Consider the following 22,340-nt stretch of genomic DNA (forward strand, 5'->3'; position numbering starts at 1 on the left):
CCCCCCCCTCCCTCCCCCTCCCAAGTGTGCTCCTCAGTCCCATCTGCGCACAGTATACAGAAGTAATACCGAGATGTCTGAACTTTGCGGACAAAGGATTACGTGAGACGGTTGTGGGTTTTTTTTTTGTGGGGGGAGCCGGCCGGTCCGAGGTGGCGTTGGCTCATACCACGCTGTGCAGCGACGGGTGGGTGAACTGCGGGTTGACGTAGGAGAATCCGGCAAACTCGCTCTGGTCGATGTTGGCGATCATCATCTGGTCCGGCGGGGTCAGCATGGGCTGCGTGCGCGTGAAGAACTTGTCAAAGTTCTCTGCTCCCTTGCCGCACTAAAATAAAAAACACGCGGGATTACTTTCAACGCTGAACACTGTAAACGAATGATGCAAGTACACGGGTCTCGAAAAGTTCCAAATGTTCAATCTTTACAGCTCAACGTTTGAAATTGCCAAACTGCAGCGGCGCTTTCTGGCATGAGCGTCAATTGCGGCTAAATGTTGAAGGCTTCACAACTTTTTGCACAACTCGCTGCTCCTCAACAAGGGTTGGGTGGTGAAATTCACAACATTCATAGGTTGAATCCACAATTAAGCAATCATACATGCGGCGGAAAGGAGTCAGCATAACTTTTCACGTGGAACTTGATGAACAATCTTTTGCAAATTTCTTGTTGTATTTCCAGCTAAATCAACGAACGAATGGAAAAAATAACACTTTGACTGCTGTATAAAAATAGATGTTATACAAGTTGCAGTGGATACAAAGTCCACACACTAAGGAATGGAATTGCGTTTTGTTTTTGCGAATGAACCGTATTGGCCCGAATATAAGACGGCCCTGATTATAAGACGACCCCCTCTTTTTCAAGTAATTACAGTACATCTGAAACAAATAATTATAACAATATATTTGAGAGAAAAAGCATGTTATTTTGCCTCATTCAAATCTTAATATCTGAACATTTAAATATGTAAACTAAAGTGCAATCACATTCGTAAATGAATGGCTTCTGGTTTTTGAAATATAAATTACATCATAACTTCAGCTGCCGGTTAACCTGGCTGATCTTCGGCCCACTTTTCTCCAGATTGTCACTACGTTTCTTCATTTTCTGTTATCTCTTCTAGTATTTTCTTCTCTTTTCCTTCTTACCGCTATTTTTTATTTTTCTTCTTCGTGCTACCGCTATTTTTATTTTTATTCTTCGTGGCAGGGGTTCACTTTGGCCTGGGGAGTCAAGTTCAGCATTCGCTTTAATGATATCTGGCGCCATCTAGCGTCATGAATGGGCATAACGTCTAGACACCGAATATAAGACGACCCCCACTTTTTCAGTCTTATTTCAATGCAAAAAAACACCGTCTTATATTCGGGCCAGTATGGCAGTTTCATATGCAATGATTTGTTCAAGGTCCTCATCCTTTGTATTTTTAACAAAGACGAGCAATAAATGAATATGAACAAGAATAAACAACATCGGATTTATTATACAATGTTTCAGTCTTATAGTTTATGCCTCCACTAAAATGAAGGCAAATGAAGCAATGAGATTTTTTCCCCCCCAAATTGGAAAAAAAGAATTTTATGACGGCTCATTTTGGGCAAAACAAGGTCAGCGTTGAGCACTCCCTACCACTTTGGGCTTGAACGGTGGTTGTATCTCCCTGTTGGCCAGTCGTTCCCAGTCAATGCGTCGGAAGAAGGCCTGCTCCCGGAGGTCCCGCTCCCCCTCGGGCCCGCAGCCGAGGCGCTTCGAAGGGTGTTTGGTCATCAGCTGCCACGCATAAATGGCACATCTTGCTTTTCACACTTCACATTAGCTGTATTTATACTACACTTAAGGCGTGCAACTCTAAATTCTGTAATAAAAGGTTAAAAAAAAAAGCCAAAAAATCCACAATATAGCGGGTGTAGTGAAAAATACACTGTGATATTGCTGAGGTGGAGCGCGATGCATTGTAAGAGCCGCAATGTGATATGCCGGTGCACGTACGCCTTTGCAGATGGAGACGGCTTCTTTGGACATGGACTTGGGGTAGGACACATTGTGCTCCATGATGGACTGGAAGAGCTCATCCTCGTCCTCGCCGTCAAATGGCGGCTGCGGAGGAACAAATGGAAAGAGCGGTACGACATCACGTCATTGAAATGTGAGGCGATTAAAACAAAACAAATTTACAAATTCAAGATTTAAAAAAAAACACATTTATTAAAAACAGGAAAAAAGTAAATACAATTTCAAGAGATAAGTATACTTTTTTTAAAAAAATTGTACGACGTCCTATCACAACAGTCATAAGTTGACTACTGAGTGAACTAAATTTTCTGCAGCACTGATTGGACAAGCAGCGTCATGTGATCATCTGCAGCCAGTGATGGCCAAGCGGGCGTGTCATAACTGATTGACATGTTGAGTCGGGTGTCTCTTAACCTCCACGGCAGAGGCTCCGTCGAACTCCTGAGACCGATTCACTGAACCCCTGGGGTTCGATCGAACCCAGGTTAAGAACCACTGCTCTGAAATGTGTACCTGAAAAGTCACAGTTACTTTTTTTGGGGGGTGTTATTATTAGCTAGGACAATTCCTCAAATTGTGTTTGCTTCAGCATTGATGCAAACGTTACTGTTCGGAGGTATGCGCTGGAGGAAGAGGACATTAACCCTTTCAGGTAGAGCGGTCACTACAGTGGACAGTTTATCATGTTATCCGGTTAGAGGCTATCATTGTTTGCGCCTTAGAAGAAATTGGGGTGATTTAAAAACAAACAAACAAAAAAAAAAAAACGGTGCCCATCAACTGCACTTCTTTACCTGTCCTGCCAGCATCTCATACAGCAGAACACCATATGCCCACCAGTCCACTGACTTTCCATACGGCTGGTAGGCTATAATCTGACAGAGACAAGAAGATAACACAAGAAAGAGGTTCAAACCCACCAAATCAGCCTCCCCATTAACTACAAAGACAAAGACGCTTTCTCCCACCTTACAATTTACGATCGCGGGTGACAATCCCCCCTCCCATACACACGCACGCACGCACGCACACACACACACACACACACACACACACACACACACACATGCACATGCCACAATAATCAGAGATGCGTTGAAAACGAAACAAAAATGCAGCTGCCCTTAGCAGAAAAAAACCCCAGAGGAAACGGTACAATTTGTGCTGGTCCCTCAATTTACAATTACCCGGTACAAAAAAAAAAAAAAAAAAGAGACCACATGGCTATGATGTCATTCAGGACACACAGAAGTCATTGTCTGCAAAGGCATCATAAAGTTACAACACCATATGGTAATTCCTCACATAGGAATATGGGCGAAGACGTGCACACCAGAAGGAGCAGCACTATGTCTATTGAATTGGAGCAAAAAAAAAAAAAGTTCCTTACTGTATGTTAACTGTATGACGCTATAGAGTGCTATTTTTGTTCTTAAAAATATATTCCAAACATTTTGCTTTGCTTTCCACTCACTTCAACGGGGGAAAGATAATTTGCGATCTCAAGGCGCCGCTGCACTAAAGTGAAGAAAGTCGTCGGTGAGCGTTTCCTCACCATGAGCGCCTCACCTCTGGTGCGATGTAGTCGGGCGTGCCGCAGAAGGTGCGCGTGGACATGCCTTCATACATGTTCTCCTTGCACATGCCAAAGTCGGCGATTTTGATGTGGCCCTCCGAGTCCAGCATGACGTTGTCCAGTTTCAGGTCCCTGCAACGCAAGCACTCGTCTTGAGTGGGCAATGACAACCTCACTCTTTGCTTAGCTTTTCTTATCTCTACTTAGTCTTTCATCAGAGCCACTAGACTTCATATTTGGCTCTTCTGGATATCAAAGTTGTTTGACATAAATTGGATAACTTTTGTTAAAATCCTTCTTACCAGTGTATGCTTGTCTGAGCCCTCTTTAATGATTGGCACCCATAACTGACACTATGCCTTTTATCACGGTGCGCCGGATGATTGTGAAAATATAGTACGTTTTCAAAAACCCTATCATTTAGTATCAAAACGTTTTGGGTGTTTTTTTAATGAAAAAAATATGAATCAAGGGTTTAGTGCACCTCCTCGGTCAGTATTGATATAAATTACCAGAAGATGGCGGGAGTGGCTTTGATCAGAGCTTGGGTGTGGTACGGTGATCCTACGGCGTGAGGTGGCGTGCGAAAACAGTGTGGTGTTGAGAACATGGCAAAATATTGCCAGCTAACGCTACAACAGAGCTTTTTCAATTAAAAAAAGAGGACGGAATCCCATCGTCCCCCTTGACGAACACGTGCGCACACACGCAGACACACAAACACACACTCACAGACAAAGTTCAACGTTCATGAAAACTTCATGCATGACTGATGCATGAAGTTTGTCTTGGAACAAGTGTATTGTTAATCTTGCAATAAATTGTTATTTTGCAATTATAGTGACATTTTTTGGGTGATGTTGTTATTTAGGAGGAAACCATTGTTTACATATTTGAAGTATTTGACATTTGATGTTTGACAAATGCAAAAAAAAAAAAAAAAACCCCAGCAAAGTAAAAGTTCTGCTTAAAATGCATCCTTTCACAAAAAGCTTTTTTTTCCTCTGAAACAAATATTTTCATGAAACTTACCAATGTTCAATTGCTGTTTACAAAAGAATGGTAAAAATGTAGAAATGTACTTTTTTCTGATGAGAGAAGGGGGTTCAAACTTTCTTTTGTTCGGTTCCATGCTTAAATAACTCGAGAACTCAATTTTCTGTTTATTCTGGCCTCCAAACATTTGTCAAAAATGGCTGCCGTTAAATTAGTCTAACGTGGATTTTTTTTTTTCCCCAAAGAATAAATGCATTTGTTGGATTTGGGATTTTCTTCTTTTTTTATTTTGATAAAAACTGAATTTATTAGAAGCTAAAGAACATACAGTATCTCAACCAGGGCTGCCAATAATTATGGAGGGTTGTGTAAATTTCGTTTAGAATTTTTGGGGGAATTTCTTGCCTTTTGGAGCCATATTACAATCATCTTAGTTTTTCTCTTTGGGGTCCGCTTCTTTGGTTCGTACGCATGTGACCCCTCCCCTCCCCTAACCCCAAAAAAAGGACGCTCCAAGTAATGAGTGGCAGGTGTGGGATCGGGAAAGACAACACATTTGATTTTGTTGGGGTTTTTTTCATTTGTGTTTTGATTCGGAAATGAACGGACATGGAATTGATTTGGTTTGATGTTTTTGGAAAACTAAACTGTTTAAAGACGTACAGCACCGTGCGACTTTTTAGGGTGAAACGACGCCTCCCTTCCGAAGAGTTATAACCTTTTTTTTTTTTTTTTTTTTTAAGCCCCTCAATGATAAATATCTTATTGGAAAGACTCTATATTTATGTCATGCTAGTCGTTCTTCAAGGAACTAGCTAACGTTTCGTTTTGGCTCGACTGGACAGCGCTGGATTGGGTTTCGTTTTGGACATCGCGTGGAGTGCACAAGCGAGCGGCTTTGCTCGCCCGACTCAACTCCATCGTCGGGATGCGCGACACGTAACTTTGGATGAAAGGTAGGCCACTTTTTAGATAATTTACTGCCCAATTATTTTTTAAGAAGTCAGACGGTGTGTTTGGTTACGGATTGAAAGGGAAAATGAAGGGAGTGAAGGTATTCGTTTCGATATAATTGGACGCAAACGCAATCTGCCACGAAGCGTCCAACAACGCAAAAGGTAGTTGCAACCGTTACAAAAGTCTACAGTTAATGCAGGACGCCAGGCAATATCTGTACGTTGTTATTTTGACAAAAAACAAACTATCCAATGAAGGAAAGTTGTCAAACTCTGCAGAGAGAAAAACACGACATACGGTTCAAAGCAAAATTAATTGTGCAAAATAGAGTTGATCAAATATGTTCATAGATGGCAACGTTGCTAAACCTGGTGAAAATGAAAATTACGCCAAGAGCCAAGTCCAAATCAATGTCAGCCTCTCTAACACTGAGTCAAACATTTAATTAAGAGAGCTGCATTTAAAGCTCGTCCCAGCGCCAAACATCCGGGAGCAGACAAGAAAGATTTGAGCTCGATGCTCAAATGGCTGCTACCGCTCCCAAGCTAGCAGCCAACCTCCAGTTTGGAAACCCTCCCAAAGACTCCAGATGATGGAATGCAATCTTATTTTGAAAAGCGGAATCAAGATATTTGAAGTTGAACGGCAAAGAATGTCACCTGCAAGTATCGACAGCATAATTTGATCAGCAACGTCACCCACTGGAGGAGAAAACACACTGCGACAAGGTCAACTTTTGAATGGCAAAAAGGAGTCTGCTTGGGATGGTCAGAGAAGCAAAAGGACTGATTGCAAGGTGTGAGGCCAAAAACCATGCCAGTGTTCTACCACATCACACAAAAGGTGACAACACCTATCAGTGACCAGCGCACCGGTTTCTCTCCAGCCATACCATCATATGAGGGCCGGAAGTGGTGTCATGGGTGTCTGTCGTAAAAGTCCAACAAAGGGCTTCACTTAAAATACACATCATGCCGTTCATACAGTACAGAAACACAATCGAGTATCACAGCTGAATATTTAAGTGGCTTAGTCGATATAAACTGTTTATCTGTTTCCAGATGAGTTTGCATATGTGTCAAGTGTCACCCACCTGTAGATAATTCCTTTCCGGTGTAAGAAAAATAGCCCAACGGCGATCTCAGCTGCATAAAAACTGTTGGGGCCGAGGGGAAACAAAGAATGAATAATAAAGTATTCAAACAAATAAAGTATTCAAACCTCAAATTGTATTGCATCATCCATTCATCCATTTATTCATTTTCCGATAGGCTCATCCTCACAAGGGTCACAGGGGGTTGCTGGAGCCTATCCCAGCCGTCTTCGGGCAGGAGGCTGGGGACACCCTGAACTGGTTGCCAGCCAATTGCAGGGCACAAAGAGACGAACAACCATCCAGGCTCACATTCGGACAAACCTAGGGAGAATTTAGAGTGTTCAATCAGCCTGCCATGCATGTTTTTGGAATGTGGGAGGAAACCGGAGTACCCGGAGAAAACCCACAAAGGCCCGGGGAGAACATGCAAACTTCACACAGGGAGGCCGGAGCTGGAATTGAACCTGGTACCTCTGCACTGTGAGGTTGACGCGCTATTACCACTGGACCGTTGGGCCGCCTGTATTGCATCATGAGGAGGAAAAAAAAAAAAAACGTACACGGCCTGCGGCTCCTTGAACTTGCCCATACGCTGGATATGATACATGAGGTCTCCCCCGTTGATGTACTCCATCACAAAGTAGAGGCGATCCTAAACACAAAGCAGACGAATGAATCTCTCGAGTACTTTCATTGCAACCACTCAGCAGGAAATTTGAATCAGACACGGCTTCATGTGTCCCAATGTATTTTTGACCCCGATTTTAAAAAATGTCGATTTTCTTTTTTTTTTTTTTCCTTTCTTGTACATCAGGTTATTTTCATTTTTTTGTTTATTTAATTTTGACCTATGAAAGCTTGTTTTAAAAATGTATATCTTTTAAAACACAAATTAGATGGCCCGCCAATAAAATAAAAGAAGTCAAATGTAATAATAGCCTTTCATAGCAACATTGCTCCTCCCTACCTTAGCTTTAGCATTCACATGATTGTGACATATCACAATAACTAAATCTGACATCCCTGCTTGAATAAAGTTAATTTTAAATTTTTTAAAATGTTTTCTCCGAACAAAAGGCACATCCGCACAGTCAGTTAACGCTAGAAGTCTAGTCGTATTTTATTCAAGAACAAAATATGTATTTTTGCGATCATACGGTCCTATTTTTTTTTCAAGACTTTTCCCAAATGAATAGCACAATATTACGGGGAAAAAAAATATTTTTTTGTAATTCGCCCCTGTTAAAATTACTTTTAGCCCTCACTAAACTAAGATTTTAATACCATGGTATTTTGGCTTTATTTTGGAACAACACCACTTCATTGTCATAAGACATATTTTAATGCTGACTCATGGTTGTGAATATGACATTTTTGTTTTGTTGGCAAAACAATGCGGCTTGTTTCTTCTGCCCCCCCCCCCTCCAAAAAAATAATTTGTTATTGCTACAATCTGTACTTCTGTTGTTCAAGAACTTGGATGGGCAACTTAACCGTTCTAAGTGGCCACATATTGTCTGACCATCCACTTCCGAACCAAATGTCTGGCAAAAAACAAACCCCAAAAAAACAACAACAACAAAAGAGAAACGAAGACCCTGCTCGGACGGTAATAAAACCCCTGGTCACTTGGTACTTAGAAGCGGGCAAGTTTTCACCCACCACGGTCTGGAAGCAGGAGTGGAGCTGCGTGAGGAACGGCGGTTTGTCCCTCTGCGCCAGCACCCTCTTCTCCACCATGGTGCATTCCACGTCATCGTCCTGGATGACCACATCCTTCTTCAGGATCTTAATGGCGTACAGCTCCTCGGTGGACTTCATCTCGGCCAGCATCACTTTGCCGAAGCTGCCTTTCCCCAGCAGGGCAAGGAAGTTGAAGTCGCTCAGACGCAAACGCTCGGCGTTGCCCAAAGGGAGGCTGAAGCGCCGGTGGTCCGAAGGCGTGATGACTTTCTTTCCGTGGCCCAGCTTGGCTTTCTGCGGCGGTCAAAAAGCACAAACGCGGACGGCGCGCCTTTCGTCATCCAACGTTTGAACAATCTGCATTTTCAATAACGTGCGGCCGGCGCACAAAAAGTAAACGGCCAGGACAAACACGCGAAACAGATGCTATGCAAACAAAATAACAGATTGCCAGAATGAAATCCGACTGAACTCTCAGGGATAGGCAAGGTGGGCGTTTAATTGTAAGAAATTCTTTACTTGACAAAATGGTCGTTTTCGTATGATAATATCAAAGACACAGACTTCAAACCTTTCCCCCGTCATTGTGTTCTAACTTCATAATGGTTATTGTCATACCTTTTGGACCTTCCCTCCCATAATACTGCAACTACTGTCCATTCTAATAAAATTACAGCTTTCGGGGGTGTAATATTCAGATTTTATTCCACAGGGTGGGTGAAAACTAACTTGGCATGAAACATTGGTAACAAAAGCAATAAAATCCACATTCCTATTAGCAAGTCGAGTGCAATGTATTATCTGACTCTTAATGACCAGGGTGCCAAAGGGCTCTTTTTAGCCTATCATTGACAAATATTGATGGCATACCCTGATCGAAACATCCCAAGAGTCAATAAAAACAAACGGTGAAGTGGAATTCTCATTAGTTGTCTATTTAAGAAGAAATATATCTGTGTGTGTGTGTGTGTGTGTGTGCGTGTGCACGCGCATATATATTGCAAATGATGTGCTAATTTCCTCTGTGGCAATGAGATGACAATTTTCCCTTGCTGACACCAAGGCCGTGTGCCATTCTAATGACTGGCTCAATGGTTGTCTTTGAACGACGACGACAACAAAGCAAGACAATTAAGACCCTGCCAGCTCGCAGGCTGCCTGCTAACGTCAAAATAAAAGGCAAGCAGCTGTTGCCAGACCAACAATCCCTCATGTTGGCAATTAGCCCCCCTTTTCTTTCTATAATGCATCAAAATGCTAATGTGAGGAGGTTCAAAGCAGATATGGCGGTGGCTTGACTTACTGTGGGAATTTGATTTGTCCTTTGACCACACTTGCAACTCAAAACACTTAAAAAAAAGAAGTAATTGAATGCGAATTCATGTAGAGTAAGAAAACAGTTTCCTTTGTGTGCTTTCTGTGTGCACCTTGGACAACGGTGGAGCAGTACAATACATTTACAGTGTATCAGACCAACGAGATTTTCACATCATGAGACTCAGTACATTGCAGTAAGATTAGTCGTTCTAGGCCAAGGAGAAATAATGTACGCCTGTGAGTATTGTTATATCGTCTGTCTTGTTGCTGCTTATATTGTGGTTGCCATAAGAGTTTCAACTACCAAAACATCCATGCTAGTTTTGTTAGCACATATCTGGCATTAAACATTTTGCGTTAGCATTATTCGAGCATACCTTCTCAAATGTGGTTTGATGATGTGGTTTGATTAAGATGGGAAAAAAAACCCTTTTGTTTAAAATTAAGCAATTAAATTTCTGCCTGCAATTCAAGACGAAAATTAATGAATAAATAAATAATCCCAGCAAGGGGTCGTATCGCGAAAGCTCATTAATCGGGTCGCTTGTGAGTTGAAGTGCCACGGCACCAATACACGAGTACAAAGCAAATTATATTGGTGGCAGGCGGTCTTAAATACATGTTACCGTGTCACGGTGTTTAATTGTGATTGACAACGTCAACAAGCACCCGACTACACGGAAAACTGCATGTACACACACACACAGAGCCACGGCAGCCTTGTACAGTACTATACACTGTGTCTTTACATATATGACACTGCCCCCGTGTGGACAGATTGAGCATGCACGACATGGGTCTTCATTCAAGTGAGTGTCCAGCGTAGCAAGAGGACGTGAGTTAGTACGCAGGCAAGTAGATTGAGAAGAGGGGGGGATTCACAAGAAAAAAAAGGTGAAAGATGTGCAGTTCAAGTTCAAAACAGTACTACTGAACAGAATCTTTTTTTTGATTTTAATTTTTTTTTCAAGTCCAGTTATTAATTACATTTTTCTGTCAATATTCATATTTTGCCCCTGGTCTCTTGACAGTGACAGACTAACTATCTTACTTCCCTTGGTGGTAAATAAATAAATAAAATACAAATACAATAAAATAAGCAGTACCAAAAAAAATGACCCTATACATATAAACATTAGTTATTACTCGATGTAGTTAATTCTGTATTATTTTAAGGATGGAAATGAAATCCACTTAGTGCCACCAATATCAAATGTAACGGTCATCTGTGGTTGTCATGGCAATGGGAGACAAAAACACTGGTCAACCAGTTTTTACATTATTTTTAGTCAGTCATGCGAGTAAACCTTCCTACATTTTTTTTGCACTGCTTCTGTACCTGTCCTTATTTTTTTTTCTCGAGCATGGCAAGTTTTCAATACCATGATGACGATTGAGTAATATTTATGAATTAAGGGCTATGTTCAGCAACAGGTGGAATTTTTTTCTCAAACGTCATACCTGTAAATTAGAAAATCCGCATTGTGCAAGCTTTTAAGGTCAAAAGCAAAAAGATTAAAAACAAAACAAAAAAAAAGAGAACATATCTCAAAAACCCTTGTGCTTTTTAAAAAGTGAAGACATTTTTGAAATCGGTATCAAAAATATCCTTCAGGGACAAGTAAAGCCATCTCTGATTAAAATTTGCTGTTGACCAGTGTAATTACCTGATAAAATATGCTAATTTAAGCTTCATTAAAAAAAAAGTCAAACTAATAATTACAGATACGGTACTCTTTTTTTTCCCCCCGTTTATTGTCGCTCTTATTGCAGCTAAGCAAAGAGACGACGCTGCTTCAAATTTCAGACATGGCTCGTGCGACCTTGGAGAATGCAGAGTCCTGCTTTTTGCCTGGATCGATCAAAATGTGTCGTGCTTGTTATTGTTCTTGGTCGCTTGCGCTGTGTCCTCCCGCACGGTTTGTAATTCATGCTCACAGAGACAAGAGAACTGCCGAAAGAAGTTCAGAGACAGCCAAGGGCACACACACACACACACACACACACACACACACACACACACACACACACACACACACACACAGTCGAGTACAGTCAGTGTTATTGGCTAGGTGGGTCGTATTTGTGAATCGTATTCACTTGTGGACGCACAAACACAAACAGTCCAGAGTAGTACATCGGCAGTGTAAGAAATCGAGAAACACAGGAGGAGGAGCAGGCAGAGCGGCTACCTTGAGATAGTGGATATTTAACTGGCAGGCCTACGGGGGAAGAGAAGAAACTCACTGGTTAGTTACTGACGTTCAGGGTTGGGTTTATTTGTGTGTGTGTGTGTGGGGGGGGGGGGGGGGGGGGGCAAGTTGAATTACACTGTAGTGTGCGAGGCTCTGATATGAATGATCGCATTGACAGAGAGTCAAAAGCACGGCTGGAAATGAATGCTGTCACATTTGACTGCGTTTCAGCATCTCCTGCTTGTTTCCACGGTAACCGGGCTGCATCATGTAAAGGTGCGAGCTTTTGAGGGGGGGCAAAAGGCAGGCCGGATTATGAAAGGAGATGGGGAAAAAAAAAAACAATAAGAGGCTGTGTGTTGAGTTGGGCTAATATTTCCATTTGGTATTAAAGCGCCGCTATGCAAACATGAAGATGAAGTTTAATAACAGTGTCGACACGCTTGTGCCTCTGTATTACTTGCGGATGATATGCTGTAGATGAGCAAAGTTTTCAATCAGACTTTGTGTGTCTACACGCTCAACGGCCACAAAAAATTTGATCCAGATGAAAAATTTGGTGTTTAAAGATAATATTGCTGATTTATATTTGGGGGTTTTTGGTTTTTTTTTTTTTTTTTCCCAATTTAAAGTGTAATGCAGTTCGCCGGTTCTCAGTTTGCAGTCCCACTAGTTTACAGATGTATTATTTTTTGTGTTCCGTCCATAACTCAGTTTTGTTCTGCTTTAGGTGTAATTACACTGCCTGACACTGGATGGCAGTACACTGCAAATTTAAAAGAAGAGTGAAAACAGGGAGGAGGCCTAGTTCAACCTTAGCTTGGTTTTGGCTTTAATCCTGCTTTTTATGCCTACAGAAAAAAAAAGTGGTTCATTTTATCATAGAAATCTTTGGGCATGAATATTGATGCCTATTTTGACGTGATAGGTTTGTTAGTTTAGAAAGACAAAGATTTGTTTACTGTCAATATTTCTGTGTTATCTATTACTCTTGCTCACTCTTCATATATTTTGTGTTTAAGTGTGTGAAAAGACCTCACAAAATTCCATGTGCCGTAAATGTTCTAAAAACATGCCTGGAGTGTATTTCAAGGGTATTTCTATCAGGTGGATATGAATTATTAAGGGGGTGGGTGGTCTGCAATGTAACCCACGATGGAGTGTCATTTACTGTTCAACTGCACTGCCTTGTTGACAATATTTTAAACTGTTCATGCAGCTCTTCTTATTAGTTTGTTTAAGTGTATCTAATTTCTTCTTATCTAATGTTCGAATTTCTGATGAATCATAAATTGTGAATTTGTGGTTTTTCAGAATTGTAAAAAAATAAAACAGTGACATATTTCACCGTGAAACATTTCAATTTCTGAATTGTAGTAGAGAAAAGAGAACATTTCATATGTATTTGCGCTGTTTGCGAATAATGTTCCCTCTGGCTGGCCTCACCTCAAACTTTTGTCGGAGCTCCAAATCCACGTCATCCACCTCCGGGATGGGGACATTGTAGTACTCGCCCTCCTCTTGGTTGAGCAACTTGTACCTTCGAGAAACAGACGCATATTTCCAGATGAAAAAAAAAAACCCACATTGATATATTTAGATTTTCATACAAGGAGAGCAGCTATTATTCAGTGAAACCCCCCCAAAACAAAATCAATCTCCAAAGTTACTCAAAAGTGGTACAATTGCTTCTAAAGTCAAACAAATGAGTTCAAATCACCTCAACAATCAAACGTCTTATTTAATGTGGTAGGTGTACCAGTAGACTCGAATGACTGGATTTTAGAGACTTGAATGACACATCTGAGAGCCTCCAAAAGGAAGGACTGTTATCGAAATGCAGCGTTACTGCCTGCCCTGTTTTATTTTGAGTCTGATCAATTTGAAGTGTTGCGCTGAAACGCGTCCCAACTGACCATCCACACGTGTGAGCTTTCATCAGCTCGGACACTCCGAACGACATGGAGCCCATGAAGTCATTCCTCGTGGTCCGGTCCCAGTCCCACACCTCGATGGACAGACGGCGGTCCTTGTCCGACACTTTCAGCTTACTGAGCACAAACACACAGAGGAGATTTTATTTTTCCATATCAGGACAAAAAAATAAACAGAACAAAAAAAAAAAAAATAAGTGTATGGGCGCATGACTCACAAGGTGAAGGATTCGTTCCAGCACGGGTTCAGGGATGAACGGATTGTCCTGGTCTTCTGTTTGGTTTCGTTCTTCGGGTCGGGGATGAGCTTGAGTTTTACGTAAGGGTCCGATAAACCATTTGGATCCATAGGGATCAGGTTCCTCGCTTCGCCCACTGCGGGAAGGAGGAAAGAGGCGATAGGGGGGTAAAAAAAAAAATTCCATTTGTAGAACGGATGGCAGCGCTTCAGCGGGTCTTCACAAGTTACCCTGTGAGACACAATATGCGTTTTGGATAAACATCAGCTAAGCTAATGAGATCCATTTACAGGGGATGGCTCAAAGTCAAGTCGTTTTACAAAGATAATAATGCCCAGTGACTCACTCGCAGTTGATACGAAGGGGAATTGCAGTCAAAGTGTTTAGCAGAAGCTGTCGGACAGGGGTGGCCAACCAGTCAGAGACAAAGAGACATTTTTGGTACTGTGTTACTGCAAAGAGCCACATACACATGGGCGTCCCGTCCTCGTGCGCGCGCGCGCACACTCACACAAACACACACACACACACACACAGAGGTAATTCGCTGACTAGCTTAGCGCCGCTGTTTGCGCATGAGTGGTGATTCAGTCATCTGATTGGTTGCCCTCTATGTCAATCAAGTAACGGGATTGATGATAGGCTGACGTAGTACGTTCTGTGTATTTAGCGCCGTTGTTTGAATGGCATTGCCACCGCCGAGGCGTTTTCAACGCTTGTCGTGTGAAAGCCCAGGAGCCGCATTGAACCAGCCAAAGAGCCGCATGCGGCTCGCGAGCCGCGGGTTGGCCATCCCTGCTGTAGGAGGAGTCACAGAAGAAAAAAACACTAGAGGTGGTGCTGGTAGTAGGAGCAGCAGTAGTTAATAGTCATAGTAGCGGTGGTGGTATTCAGAGCAGGAGCTATAGGAGTAGTACTTGAAGTCGAGGTGGTGGTAGTAGTAGTAGTAGTAAAAAAATCATTAGGAGTAGAAGGAGAAAGAGTAGTCATGGTAGTTAGTGTAAGCTTATGTTATATTATTATCATTTTATGTTTGAGCATCATATTATTTCATGTTAAGATGACCTAAATTGCATTCTGTTGTTTAATAATTAGACATGTTTTTATGTTGATAGATTCTGATTGGCTGTTGAAGTAAGGGAAAGCAGGAAGTGATTTTAGTTGCCAAGAGTGTGTTCTCGATCGTGCTGCGGTGCATACGTCCTTTCCCCCCCTCCTTTCAATAAAGCTGCGTTCAAACGGAATCCATCTCTCCTTTTGCCGTTCGTAAAGTAGAGGCATCCATTAAAAACGACGGCCCCTTAACTAACATTAGTATGAAGTAGCAAGCAATTGGACAATGGGAAGCACTATTGGTTGATAATGCGTGGTAGAAACAGTAGTAGTTGTAATTGTAACAGAAGTGGCTAATAGTCAAAGCTGTCATCGTACTTGTAGGAATAGTACTAGATGTCGTGGTGGTTGTAGTAGCAGCTGTATAGTAGCAGAAGGAGGAGATGAAGGAGCTCTAATGGCAGTAGTTGCAGCGTTTATGTCATGATCACTTTCTGTTAGTGTCCAGCAGGTGACAGCAGAGTTTTCCTGCTGCGCATCTGGCGTCAAAATTATTGGGACTATTTAAGGACCTCATGGATAATTTTGCAGAGCTCAAGTCATTGTTCGTGTGCGTTTTGTCTCGACGCTCTCTTATTACTCTCGTTCCATTTTTGGCTCTTGCCTCGATTTATGTTTCCTCCGTTTTTTTGGCTCTGGCCTTTGCTTATCTTCTTCGTTATTAAAGTACTGTAAGTCCTACTTGGTGAGTTTAAGTGTATCCACGGTTTGTTGTCCACGCAGTTTGGTCTTTCTTGTATTTTTGTTCCAAGTTATTTTTGTTCCTGTTTTTTGTTCCTTGCCTTGTACAAGCGCTTTTTGTTTTCTTTGCATTATTCTTGGCTTGTTGTCCAGCGTCATTATTTGTACTTGGGGGCAAGGGGATATTTTTGTTTGATTAACTTTCCTGAGTCTATGTTTGTATGGTCTGATTCTGTCCGGGATTTTCCGGACGCTCGGACAGTTTGTTGTGGTACAACTGAGTCAATGGTCGTAGTAGGAGCCAATCTAATAGTTGTAACAGTTGTTGCAGTCAAAATAATGGTCATAGAAAATATTAAGCCAAGACTGGACTCACCCCCACTCACCCATTTTTAATATGCTTATATCCATATTTTACAATTTGTATTTATTTATACACACTTTGTGCTTCTACTCCTCCCTTTTATAATTTTGCTGCTGTAAATTGGAAATTTCTCCATTGTGAGACAAATAAAGGTTTTCTTATTTAATCCAAATGCATTTTGCCCAAAAAATTGAGAAAAAAAAATCAACTTTGAAGTTAAATACAGCTGAACTGAACTACTTTAGCAGCGATTGTTTTGTGTACCAATAGAGGGAGCCTGCCTACCACAGTTGCTGTTGTTTTAGCACCCAAAAATACAGTAAGAGTGTATACGGAGCACATACTACTCCGCCAGTTTTGATCCTGAGACACCCGGAGGCAAAAAGTGTGACATTTGCCTGTGCGAGGACTGACAAATGGGAGCGCGAAGAGGGCTGTTACATAGCAACAGCAATGGGATGGAAAAGGTGTGTGTGTGTGTGTGTGTGTGTGTGTGTGTGTGTGTGTGTGTGTGTACACGCGTTTGGTTGGGGGCGAGAGCTTGCCACTTTCACCATGGCGACAATATCTACAGTAAATGGCCAGACACACTCTCCTCTTTTGAGTTATGACAAAAGCCTCAACAAATGGAATCTTTCATGAGGATGCACAAAGACGCTGCATGTCATTAAAACATTTTTTCTCGATGTATCCTTTTATTCTCACCAACTTTCTTTACTGGAAGTTATTTCACAAGCAACAACAAAGCCCTGCTTCCGTAGTTACATTTTCCTCTATTTTTAACAGCTGGGGGTTGGAGGGGGGGAGTCAATAAATAAAAAAAAAAAAAAAAGGATTTTCAGAAACCTAAGATTCATTTCTGAGAGGGAATTCAGTGCCAATTTGATTGGTCAATTTCCCATGCAAAGTCACTTCCCACCACCAGAGGGCAGTGTAGTCACGGTGTATGGAAAAAAAACCTGCCAACGTCACTAATGTTTACCTTTTTCCCAATGGTGTGACTCAACCTCATAATTGACTTCAATTCCTACTTGATAGCATAGAATGGCCCCGTCCTCTCATTGCATCACTCCGTCGACACAAGCAAGTCACACAGGCACGCTCATACGCGCAAAAGTGTGTGTGTGGGAGGGGGTGGGGGGAATACGACGACGAATGTAATGAGACGCACAAGCAATTGAACTGCGAGGCGGACATGAAAAAGCTCAGCAGCCCACATTATTATGTCGACGCTCCTCCCCTTGTGCTTTGCAGGCATCACTCAGTTCCATGGCAACACCAAAGTAACTTTACGCTGACGAAATCAAGCAAACAAATGCATATAAATGAGGAGTGCAGGAAAACCAAAAGCGTGCAAGTATTGAGTGCCGTTGGAGCATTTATGCTCCAGCCTTGATGTCCAGCTTAAGATTCAGGTACGAGTACATTTTTTGTCCTCGATGGTAAGACAATTCGGCAGCACACGACAACAACTGGGTCTTGCTCGTGTCAAGTTCACACAGAACCGAAGAACATTTTAGGATTCCAAATATGCAGGCTGAGACAAAGTGCGATTACAAAAATGTTTATTAAAGACAAAGTTTGAACTGAAATGGCTGGTCACAAAGAGCCAGGAATAAACAATATATCCATCCATCCCTTTTCTGATCCGGTTTATCCTCACAAGGGTCGTGGGGGTTGCTGGAGCCCATCCCAGCCATCCTCGGGCAGTAGGCGGGGGACACCCTGAACTGGTTGCCAGCCAATCACAGGGCACACACAGACGAACAACCACCCACGCTCACACTCACACCTAGGGACAATTTGGAGTGTTCAATCAGCCTGCCATGCGTGTTTTTGGAATGTGGGAGGAAACCGGAGTACCCGGAGAAAACCCACGCAGGCCCAGGGAGCACATGCAAATTCCACACAGGGAGGCCAGAGCCGGGATCAAACCCACGACCTCTGCAGTGTGAGGTCAACGCGCTAACCACTGGACCACAGTGCCACGCTCGTGCTAACCAAATAAGCAATGTATGAAAGAAAAAAGCGGAACACCAAGAATAAACAAACAAAATGTCAAGACGCCAATAATGCGAAGACAATCGAGAGCAAAAACAATATAATTCCAAATGAGAGCGACTATGAATTGTATCGCGAGGCCTAGAAAATAACACTTGATGGGGTTAACGAGGTACGCCCTTCGCTGGAGTTGGAACACAGTCAAGACAGACATGACACCAGACTACCCTACTAGTGCCACTTTTGGCCTACTACTTTTTAATACAGTGAAACTCCTCTACAACGAAACCTACATGGGCGAAAATACCCCCGAGTGTGAAAAAAGCTTCATGCATGAAAGCCATTCCCACTTTTCTGCTCCCCCTACAACAAAAAGTCCCCCTGTTGCGTTCTACGAAATCTTTTTCTCTGCCCTTACCGCGCAACGAGGTTCACTACAACGAAAACAAGCCTTGCGCAAAAGTCTAATCCGACCTCAGCATGCCACAGCGACCTTTACTGCTTCGTTCAGAAACGGCAACAGCAACCACCACACTGGTTTACACATGCTCAGTAGTCCAGGAAGTATTTGTTATTGTCAGTTTCAGACACAGCACGAACATTGCATTGCTAAAATGGCTACAAAACAGACCTTGCATGACTTAAGAAAAGAAGAGCTCTGACGCTTGAAGACAGGGCAAAAGTGATCAAAATGAAAGATGGAGGAAGCAAAGTTAAAGACATTGTGCAAGAAATTGATGTAAGTGAAAGTGAATGCTGATGGTAAATTTCGCAATTTCTTTCCCTTTTTTTCTTTCTACACTGACTATATGAAGTGTCAAATAAGTGTATGCTCATACTTATGCACTATTGGAATAAAAATAAAGAGTGCACATACGTGTGTGTGTGTGTGTGTGTGTGTGTGTGTGTGTGTGTGTGTGTGTGTTTACATCTGAGATCAAATTTGATGTAGTGAAAAGTCCACTGTTGTGAAAAATGTCTTGCTGCAAACATGATTTCATTGTAGAGGAGTTTCACTGTATGACCCTTAAGCTGAATATTAAAGAAATGCTCATCTTGACCATTTTTTCAATATCCTTGACATCTATGTACTAGTTACGCTCTGGTAGGCCAATTTTGACTACGACAGACACGATCCATTTCAAAAATATATCACTTCTTTTTTTGGTCCCTTAACACGCACAACAACAGGGAGAAGATTTAGTATTTAATTGTGGAACAGCAAGAAACATTTTGGGGGTTGAATGTTTGAATGTATGTATCTGCCTTTCTTCATCCTGTATGTTGTCTTACCAATGAAGACAAAGATCATGCTTAGCACCTTTAAACTCGATATGAAGAATATGGAATAAGTGCTCAGACAGCGTTCCACGGGCAAGCAACTTGTACTGTAAACGTTGATAACAAGCAACACGCACACACACACAATGAAAGTGTGATCAAGGCTCATCTCGACTGTCTGTTGTTGCTTAGCTACAACGAGAGCTGCTTGCCGTGTGTATCCTCCCCACTGCCTGCTCCCTGTGAGCTACTTGCCAACACGAATAAGTGTGCATGTGCCTTCTTGGATCCGTGCGCTTTTTAGGACTTGTTTGCTCGTAAAAAGACAACACGCGTGGACATCAAAAGTTCCCGATAAGCAGAAACTACTTGCGTGCACTTTCACCCTTTTATGCACCCTGTAACCTGATAACATGATAAGCTGTCCATTGTAGTGACCACTGTCCCTGAAAGGGTTAACGCTAAAATATGATGTGAACGTGCATTTGTGTGTGAATGGTACTTTTGCGCAGCGGTAAAATATTTTGATTTCTGACTTATGTCTGACCAATACGTAATTTTTAAATGATATGATGTGAAATTTTGCAAAGGCTATACTCGATTGTAAAATATATTTCGATATCTATACTAAAGTGTAAATGTGGAAAACTGAAAATAAATTCAAATCTGTGGAACCGCGTCGCATGTCCAAGCTCAGTAGTTGCTTGACATAAAAAATAAAAGCGAGCAAATGTGATCCCCGGTTTGGGCGGCTGCGTGCGGTGCGGCAGCGGGCCGCCAGCATCCTCTCACGAAAGGGCTTTGAAATTCTAATGTGTTGTTGCATAACAATGCCATGTGCGAGTTAAGAATGTCTGATAATCTGGGGGGGGGGGGCTGCACTTCAAGGCCAAAATTTGAGCTGTGGATGCATCCCTTCTGTGTGCTGCCAGAGATCCAAGCCAGCAAATCATGTTGCACACAGACACGAGAGTCGGACGCATTCTGCGGTCTTCGACTCAGTGTACTTGTGGTCATTGATAAGATTGTCAACTCCAGTTAGCAAAATTGACCGACGTTTACAACCTAAATTCAAATATTTCACCCAGGCAAATTGTAGTCATTTATTTCAAAATGTCCATTCCATTCATTTTGTAGAATTAATCTCGGCTGCACTGCTTACAGTCAATGTACTGTCTCTCAGATGTTTTTTTTTTTTTTCTTTTTAGATTTGTTGTCCGATCGGATTTTATTCGTGTGTTGCCTTTGCTAATCTAATATGCCCGAGCCCTTCACAATCAGTACTGTGGGCCCAAGTAACCTCAATTTAAAGAAATGGTCACATTTAACCCTTTCAGGGACAGCGGTTACTCCAGTGGACAGTTTATCAGGTTGTCAGGTTACAGAGTGCATGAAAGGGTTAATAAACAAATAAGATTCACATTTGTCCTCACTGGCCCCGGGTGACCACAACATTTTTCATCCTCTGATTGGTTTTTCAGAGCAAAGCTTGTTCCAACTAACTTGGCGTCACACAACACACTTGTAGCAATCTGCGCAAAAATTGACCTGTCTGCATTTTTCGACACTTATGATGACTTCTATAATTTTGTCCAAGTTGCTACTTCAGTATTTACTTGAAAAGCCTGATGGTGTTGCGGGATTCTTCCGCGACTGTGCTTCGAACCTGAGGCGAGCACGTCAGCCATAGGAAGGCTCAGCCTGAGTTAACATTACCGTGTGCCTGAACTTCAGATGCCCTTTCAAAGTGGGTGTACTGTAGGTGAGCGTGTGTGTATGTACACCCGTACAGGCCTTTTCTTGACACTTCAAAATAAAATATCTTCAGATGCCCTCAGTGTTATTTATGTCACCTCTGCAAGGAGAGAGGACAAAAAGGTGTGCGTGTGTGTGTGCGTGTGCGTGTGTGTGTGCGCGCAATTTGGCCCGCGACAAAAATGAGTTTGACACCTACAGGAAGAAAAATATTGAGCTTAGAGCAAGAACAGCTTTTGGGAAAACTTTCTACAAGGACTGGTGTGTCACAGGGCTCTGTGCAAAGGCCCCATTCTCTTCATTTATGGACCTTGAATCATGCCCGAAGAGAAAACGTCTTAGATTCATCCAAAATGTCGAGAGGCTAGGAATTCAAATTTAGGGGCGACAAAGAGCTCACATCATTGATTAGTAAGTCGGAGTTGTGCCTTGATACATACATCTTGAGAGTTATGCAGGGTTTGAATAGAACCTGGAATACAGAGAGGCAAAGTCAATACAGTATTACAACAAGGAGAAGATGGAGTGTCGGGGATGATGAAGAGGAACGCGCCTGTGTGGCGAGACCCTGAGAGATTTGTCTATTTTGTTGACTGGAAAGATTTCATCAAGTTCACGCTGAATGGAGCGGTGAACTACACAGAAGCCCACCACTTGTCTGCGGGAGCCAGACCAAAAAAAAAAACAAAAAAAAAACCCAAAACAAGAAGCTCCGGCTGCACTGCGGTCATTAGAGCACCGAGCTTGAACACAAACCCAACACAGGAAAAAAAGAACATAGACTTCCACTGCCTCCAGTTCTCTTTTCAGACCTAATATGTGTTAGAGGAGTGTTTTTTTTTTTGTTTTCTCCCTCCAGTTGAGGATGCGAATGCGTCGGCTGATTTTGTATATATTTTTCAAAGAGAAGCGTCAAGCTGTTTATTGCCACTCCCACTCAAAGTTTACTGTCCAACTAAACATAGAACAACATGAATTACATCTTGTGCATTTAACGCAACTCCATAGCCACTGCTATGTGAATGCTAAAATACAATGGGGAAACGCCATCGATACGAGGGCTAACGATTAGCATCTGTGTGGCAGTGGATTTTCAAACTCAACCTGTGCTGCAACACATGCAGACAGACAATACA

The 22,340-nt window shown here is 42.2% G+C and overlaps 1 protein-coding gene across 1 annotated transcript in view; it reads right to left on the bottom strand.

The window, feature by feature from the left end:
- Window positions 1-21: 21 nt before the first annotated feature.
- The window catches only part of prkcab (protein kinase C, alpha, b), an 80,908-nt gene continuing 58,589 nt past the window's right edge, over window positions 22-22,340 (bottom strand). Inside the window, exons 6-16 of the mRNA XM_019868890.1 lie at window positions 13,989-14,145; window positions 13,753-13,887; window positions 13,283-13,376; window positions 8,304-8,618; window positions 7,202-7,293; window positions 6,639-6,701; window positions 3,586-3,724; window positions 2,811-2,891; window positions 1,993-2,100; window positions 1,633-1,773; window positions 22-328 (exon numbers count right to left, since the gene is read on the bottom strand). Of these exons, the coding sequence (XP_019724449.1) occupies window positions 164-328; window positions 1,633-1,773; window positions 1,993-2,100; window positions 2,811-2,891; window positions 3,586-3,724; window positions 6,639-6,701; window positions 7,202-7,293; window positions 8,304-8,618; window positions 13,283-13,376; window positions 13,753-13,887; window positions 13,989-14,145 (1,490 nt within the window). The 3' untranslated portion in view covers window positions 22-163. The remainder of the gene's footprint in view (window positions 329-1,632; window positions 1,774-1,992; window positions 2,101-2,810; window positions 2,892-3,585; window positions 3,725-6,638; window positions 6,702-7,201; window positions 7,294-8,303; window positions 8,619-13,282; window positions 13,377-13,752; window positions 13,888-13,988; window positions 14,146-22,340) is intronic.

This window comes from Hippocampus comes, unplaced genomic scaffold, assembly GCF_001891065.2.
Source record: "Hippocampus comes isolate QL1 unplaced genomic scaffold, H_comes_QL1_v1.1 scaffold98, whole genome shotgun sequence".
Taxonomy (NCBI): domain Eukaryota; kingdom Metazoa; phylum Chordata; class Actinopteri; order Syngnathiformes; family Syngnathidae; genus Hippocampus; species Hippocampus comes.